Source organism: Rhinopithecus bieti, unplaced genomic scaffold (assembly GCF_001698545.2).
Source record: "Rhinopithecus bieti isolate Rb0 unplaced genomic scaffold, ASM169854v2 scaffold_2453, whole genome shotgun sequence".
In the NCBI taxonomy this organism is placed as follows: domain Eukaryota; kingdom Metazoa; phylum Chordata; class Mammalia; order Primates; family Cercopithecidae; genus Rhinopithecus; species Rhinopithecus bieti.
The window spans coordinates 6,788,590-6,795,987 of NW_016804447.1; the positions used below are offsets into that span (position 1 = coordinate 6,788,590).

Here is a 7,398-nt window from a genome sequence, read left to right on the forward strand (position 1 = left end):
CAAAATATGACAAAACATTAAGATATTTTAGTCTATCATGGATGTTTTCTAATAAAAGTTCTGTTCAATTAAAAAAATGTTGACAAAACAAAGTAAGTCTAGTCCTCTAAGTAGCTGACATTTAATAATCTTTAACTAACTCATCCTGAGTCTCTGAAGGGCAACCTAACTAAATGAAAATCCACAATTTTAGTTTTCTATAGTGCACTATTAATTTTAACAACTTTTCTGCATAGACTAATTTCTGGTCAAGTTTAAATGTGAAATTCACACAAAATTTGTATGAAACAACGCTTCTAGAAGTTAAAAAATGAAAACTACTAAATAAATAAAATTACTTTCAGGCTATGTGTATAAGTTGTATATGAAACGTAAATAAATTTTATGTTTAGACTTGGGGGATGTCCCATCCCCAAGATAATCTCATTATATATATGCAAATATTCTGAAATCTGAACAAATCCAAAATCCTAAACACTTCTGGTTCCACATTTGGATAAAGGATACTAAACCTATATTAGTAAAGCACTCAAAGTTAGTCAGCGAATGAGCCAGGATTCCAGGATTCAAACCCAAGACTACATGACTCGAAAGTCCATGTTCTGTCCTTCATGCATCTTCAAACAGAGATGAATCTTACAGTTCTAATTTTCTCTGTTTACCACATGAAGACTAGGCACAGGGTACGGAAAAGCACACAGTGATAAAATAAAGCCTACCCCATAAGTACATTAAAACTATAATTCCCCTTCATAAAATCAGATATTACCGATCTAAAAAATCTTACTTATTTTGTTTCTGGTACAAAGTTGCAAGTGCCTCCAGTTCACGAGCAGTATATGGATGGTCCACACCATAAGCGTTTTCTGAGATTTCTAATGCCTGTTTATACAGTTGTTCTGCATTGCCAAACTTCTTCCACTGCACATATACACTTGCTAGTTGGTGGAGGGACTGGGCTACCCTTGGGTGATCGGGATCTAAAGCTGTTTCTCGAATCTCTAAAGACCTCTGCAAAGGTACTACAGCCTGGGGGGAAAAAGGGTGAAAGGCCAATTAAAGTGAGTGAAATGCTACAAGATCTGTCATCTGATTAAATATTAAAGATTATAGCACAACAAATGAAAACTACATTAACATCTTGGAAAAATAGAAGAGTGAACACAAAAATCCCACCTGTCTCTGGTTTGCCATTGATGTGCTGAGCTTACCTGACTGAGAAGGCCTAGATCCTTGAGAAATCGCCCCAAGGTTTCATAAAGATCAGCTAAGCAACTCATGTTCTCGCCTTCGCAGTTTTTCTCATACTGCTTCAATGAATCGAAGTATTCTGTTGCCATTGCACTTTTGTCTTTGCCAACAAACTGCCAATAACTCAGCAACTCAGCAAAGTGTCCCCTGTTTCAACAAATAACAGTACTTTAATGAAAAACACACTTTAAAATCCACTACAGAATTACAATTCCAGAATTAATATCAAGTTTTTGACAATTTATTAGTAGGCGAGTATTGTGTAGTGAGGTGAGACTCAGACCACTCACTATCTGAGTTCCACCACTATCCTAGCTATGTGATCTTGAGCAGGTTGTCTGACCTCTTAGACCTGTCACCTTCATCTGCAGAAATAATGGAGACACTACCTGCCTCGGCTGGTACTGCAGGGGGATTATGGCACACAGTAAGTAATCCACAGCGTTGGCTGTTATCCTTAAGACCATCATGGCTACTTACCAATGGGAATCTATTTGAATCCTTTTTATACATTTTACAATATGGAGCCAACTGCTGAGTTCACTCCCAAAATTATTTTAAGTATGGAAATTCAAAGAGAAGAAACTAATGAAAAATAAACTGTCACAGAGTATCTACTTTGCATTTTCATCAAGAAATTGAATGACAAAAGTAAGCTTATTCATCTGTAGGTGATTTTAAGTAGTATGGGAGAGCTGGTAAAATAATCTGATTTCAAAGGAATCATGAAAAATTGGAATGGAGATCAGAAATAATTTAAGAGATGCAACAAATTTGAAAGAGTTTATATAGGAGCAAAATAAATTATGTACATATTGTATAAGAAATGTCTAAATTTCTAAGTAAGGCAGAAGAAAACCCTCATGAAATTTAGTAGGTTAGACAGTTAGCTCATAAAAAGGTAGTTCTGCCACTGACAAACCAGAACACAACAAAAGAGACAAACAGAATACATTTTGAATTAGGGTAATTATTTATTTAAATTCAACACCAGACAGAAAATAAACAAACAAACAAAAACAAATAAATTCAACACCAGACAGATTCTATTGTAGCCCAGAGTCTACTCTGAAGCCAATGCTTTCAGATATCTGAAGGCCCAAAGAAACAGACATCATGAACCACCTCTCTGGGTGGTTTACATTTAGACCTGCTTAAATGTAAGCATAAGATAAAAAGTTGAACAGAAATCATTCCAGCTCTGATTTCATAAAGCAGCAGTACTCCATGTTTTCCTCCTGGGAAAAGTAAATCTAATAGAGATTTGTAAATTGTCTCAAGATTTCTCCTACATTGTTTGTACTTCAGATACCTGGACTAATTTTTAAATTAAAATACCATTTTCTTTGTTAAACTGAACATCTTTAAATCTCTCTTTCTGGGGAAGGATGTTCTATAATGTTTCTTACCTTTTATAAAGGTTTTGAGACACAAAGAGATTAAGAAGGCAATCATGCAGCTTCTGTTTACTTCCCTGCTGCTGGAAAAGCCACGGGAGTTCATCTGCACTTCTCCAAGTCACTCTGTCCTGACTATCGTGAGAGAGGAGACAATATTCAATATCTTCCTACAATGAGACTGCCTCAAAAAGGCTTCAAACAAATGTTGAAGGAAGAAAAATATATTTAACATGTCTCTGATTCTTTAAGTATAATTTAATACTAAAAAAGTTAGGTCAAAATCAGAGACTTTACCAATCTAAGAAAATAAATTCAGTGACATGCAGAACCATCAACCAAACTCTAAAAGTATTTTCCTGAAATTGAACTATTTTAAAAAAAACCCTCAATGGACCCATATACACACATACAGATACATGGACACAAACTATTGGAATAAAATAAAAATAATAAAATGATCCTACACTGATTTTCCTTGTTTAAACTTTTAGCATAATATTAAAAGACAAAATCATCTTTTGCTCTTTTGACATTAACAGAATAGGGAGAAGATTTAATCTTTTTTGTAATAATTAAATTTTTATACTTTAAGTTGTAAGCTAAGAAACAGAAATAAGGACACAAAGGTAGAGGGTGTTGCAGAAGTCACAGAAGAACAATAGGAACATTCACAACACCTTAGCTGCAAGGTGAAATAGTTGATCAGCTTTTGCCTGTATGAAGAAGTAATGGTGGGGTCTTTCAGGTACTCCAGCCTCACTGTTTCCCAAGCCTAGGGAAAAAAAGAAGAAATACTCAGTTCTATTTCATGTAAGTCACTGTACATCTAACAATAGATTTGCAAAAAATAATTCATAATTATTCCTATTTTATAGCTGTATATTAGAAATGTCACTTAAATGTTTTAAATTTAGGACATATTTATTTGATAAACTGTTACTAGAATAAAATTCCTGTACTAATATTTATAAGCTCAAAACACAATTTAATTCAAACTTGAGTTAACACATTAAAATCTCAGAAGTGTGGAATGAAAAGTTACTAAAAGAATAAATTATATTCAAACAATACACCATAAAGGAAAAAGGCTGTGAAATTGTAAACATTTCACATCTACAAATACGATACAGCATACTCAAATGTAAGACTTAATTTGCAATTGTGTATATATGTAAATCAACCATGGCATTGCAGATGATAGGAATCATTTTATCCAAAACATCCTAAAGATTTACTTCTATGTGCTAAACATCTTTCTAGTTCCTCACAAGGACCAAGAACCACCTCAATTAATTTGCTTCACAACCCCTTTTGTAAACTGCTAAAGTCTGCCCAGGGCTTAGAACTTGCCCAAGTTTAGATAGGTATTAATCCAGGAAAAAGAGGCTGACTGGCTTACAGAGTACAAACTCTTAATACATATACAGTCATATGCACATAACAATGTTTTGGTCAACAACAAACTGCATATATGATGATGATGCTATAAAATTATAATCAAGCTGCCCTATACAGGCATACCGTTTTAAAACTTTTATACCACATTTTTACTGTAACTTTTCTGTATTTAGATACACAAACACAGTCACACACAGTATTCAGTACAGTAATATGCTGTGCAGGTTTATAGCCTGGGAGCAACAGGCCATACCATATCGCCTCCAAGTGTGGTAGGTTGTACCATCTAGATTTGTGTAAGTACGCTCTATGATGTTCACACAAGGATAAAATCACCTAATGATGAGTTTCTCAGAACATATCCCCATTGTTAAGCAATGAATAGCTGTATAATAATACCAGCAATTCAATGAAACATAATTGAAAAAAACTTCCTTCTCTTCAAGAAATAAACTACCTTTAAGAAACTATTTTTGATCTTTTGTATCTGACTTGTTTTTTAATTTTAAAAATTGTATTGTGGTAAGACCACTTAACATGAGACCTACCCTCTTAATAAATTTTTAAGTGTACTACAGTATTATTAACTTTAGGGACAATGTTGTATAGCAGATCTTTAGAATTTATTCCTTTGGCAGAAACAATCTTGCCACTGCACTCCAGCCTGGGTGACAGAGGAGACCCTGTTTCTTAAATAAATAAATAAATGAAAAGATGCCTAAAATAACATTACCTGCAGATGTTGAAACCTGAGCAAGCCACAACCATAAGTCAACAAACACATTTTGTATAAACTGTGAATAAGGGAGGTCAAGAAAGTCCAGGACATCTCAGGATAGAGTTCCATCAGTTCTGATTCACTCACACCATTGTGACTAACATTGACAAGGCAGAGAATCTAGGTAGCAAAACAAATTAACAGTAATCATAAAGCACCTCTATAAGTAACTAACAGCCATTAAAATTTCCATAATTCTTTTAAGGCTATTTTTTTTTTACCAAAACTTATAATCCAAATGATTTAATAAATCAAAAAATAGATTTCTTAAAACACTGTCCAAAAGACATTAATCAAGATTAAGATAGTGTATCTATAAAATCTAGCACACCAAAGATAATACTCTTATAGAAAAAAGTATAGTGAAAATTAAAACTGCATAAATGTATTATTATAATTAATGGCAGAATTCCAATTCCAGGAAGACAGTGGAAGAAAATAGCCCTCCTATTATAAACATGTATGGATATCAGACACATTTCTAAAAGCACAGTTGATCCTGGAAAAAAGATAGGAAAATCCTCCAACTGTCAAAAATGAATAGGAAATTGAAATCAGAGTTTTGACAGCTGAAACTGCTGGCTATGGGGGCAGTGGAGCTAGAGGACAGGCAGCAGCCCCCAGGAACTTAAGGGTTTAGGTTTCTCACACCCACAGTGGGATGGAAGGTTAGCCCTTAAGCCGTGTGAGGCAAGGAGGTGGAACTAGATTTCTTGTCAACAACAGAACCGTTGAAGGGCTTTGAAGGACCTTCACGCTCAGTGAAGGGGTGCATGAGAAAAACATTAGCCCACAGTCATGGAGAGAATACAAGGAAGCTTGCAGGGTTGGAGTGGGCTGAGAAGTCCAAACCCCGGGAACCACCAAGCTGAAAAGTTAACATAAAAATAGATCCAGGTTCAAACTATGAGGTTGCTAGATACACATTTTCAAAAACCAAAACTGAATACATCAACAAAACTAAAATGTTATTTTAATTACATAGCACTTAATTCTAAAAATATATATGGAAAATTAGACAAAGCAATTGTGAAGAGTAATAATAAAAGGAGATTTACCCAAGTAACTACGAAAGCTTACTTTAAAGTTCTAATAACTAAGCAGTGTGGCACTGGCAAAGAATAGGCAAAATCAGAACAGAAGAGCCTAGAAATAGACCCACATTTATTCGTGAGCTTGATATTGTCAGTTGGCATTGCAAATGAGCAGAAGACATGTATTATTTAGTAAAAAGAACAATTAATTATCCACATGACAGAGGATTAAAAAGTAGATCCCTTGCTCACACAGTAAACAAAAAGATACCAACAAGAGTTAAGGACTTCACACATGAAGAACAAAACTCTAAAACTTTTTGAAGGAAATTGTGTGTGTGTGTGTGTGTGTGTATAAACACAAGCATATATATATGAAACAAAGCTCTGTATAATGGATGAAACCATAATGAATGATACTATACAGTTAAAAGACAAGAAACAAACAGGAAAAAGACATTTATTTGCAAATTTTTTAATAAAGGATTTGTTTTCAGTACGCAGAACATTTAAGACACCTACAGATCAATAAGGAAAAGACAAACGACCCAATTAAAAAATGGTAGACTTGAACCAGCAATTCAGAAAAAAAGGAAACAAGGATAGCCAGTAACATGAAAAGATGATAAATCTCAATGATAATCAGGAAAACACAAATTTCCATAAGCACACTCTGGCTATCAGCATTCCTGCATACGCCTGAAACATATTTAAGCACAAATTTTAAAAGAATTGTTACTTACTTCCATTCACACACACATAAAGCAAACTAACATTCCTTTTTATAAGTTTTACCTGCTTCATTTTACATTTTACCTGCTTCATTAGCTCTTTATCCACATCATTTGCCATGGACTCCTGGATAGAGTGCAGAACGAGTCTATATAATGAAACAGTATCTTGACACTGGAAACACTGATGAAGGATTTTATCTAAATTGCCTGCTCTCCCAGCACTGTTGGGATTGAGAAGAGATTTAATTTCTTACAGATTGCCAACATCTATAAAATTTTGAGATCGATTAAAACAATGTGAACTCTTATTTTTTGTACTGCAACCAATAACAAATTCAATAAAACATGATACAGGAAAGTGGTAGTTTTATGTGGCTGCTAGAGTCATTGGATTTATTTTACTATATATAATTTAATTCAGTGCAATAAACATGCTGAAATCTATTATTTGTCAAGCAATTACTAGGCATTAGGGAACATAAAAATGAGTCAGTTATGGTTCTTATTATCCAGAAGCATGCCACCTACATACAGGAAGCAGGGAAACGATGGTAAGTATTGTTAGTTAGCCATGCAAATTAAATTTGTGTGGAGCCAGAATTTTGAAAACACAAGGCTAAAGAAAATCATTAAATAGGGGGGGGTTTGTTTTAAAAGATTACACAATATTTACCAGTTTTTAAAAATAATATAAAGATGTACAAAGAGAAAAAACAAAGGGTCCATAGTGTCTTTAAAATAGGTACTTTCAGGGGGCGGAGCAAGATGGCCGAATAGGAACAGCTCCAGTCTCCAACTCCCAG

At 34.1% G+C, this 7,398-nt stretch overlaps 1 protein-coding gene across 1 annotated transcript in view; it reads right to left on the bottom strand.

Annotated features, from left to right (window-relative positions):
• NPHP3 (nephrocystin 3) overlaps positions 1 to 7,398 on the bottom strand; it is a 47,260-nt gene that overhangs the window by 6,906 nt on the left and 32,956 nt on the right. Inside the window, 6 exon segments of the mRNA XM_017868347.1 lie at positions 788 to 1,029; positions 1,212 to 1,398; positions 2,661 to 2,783; positions 3,329 to 3,423; positions 4,783 to 4,947; positions 6,678 to 6,816. Coding sequence (XP_017723836.1) covers positions 788 to 1,029; positions 1,212 to 1,398; positions 2,661 to 2,783; positions 3,329 to 3,423; positions 4,783 to 4,947; positions 6,678 to 6,816 — 951 coding nt within the window.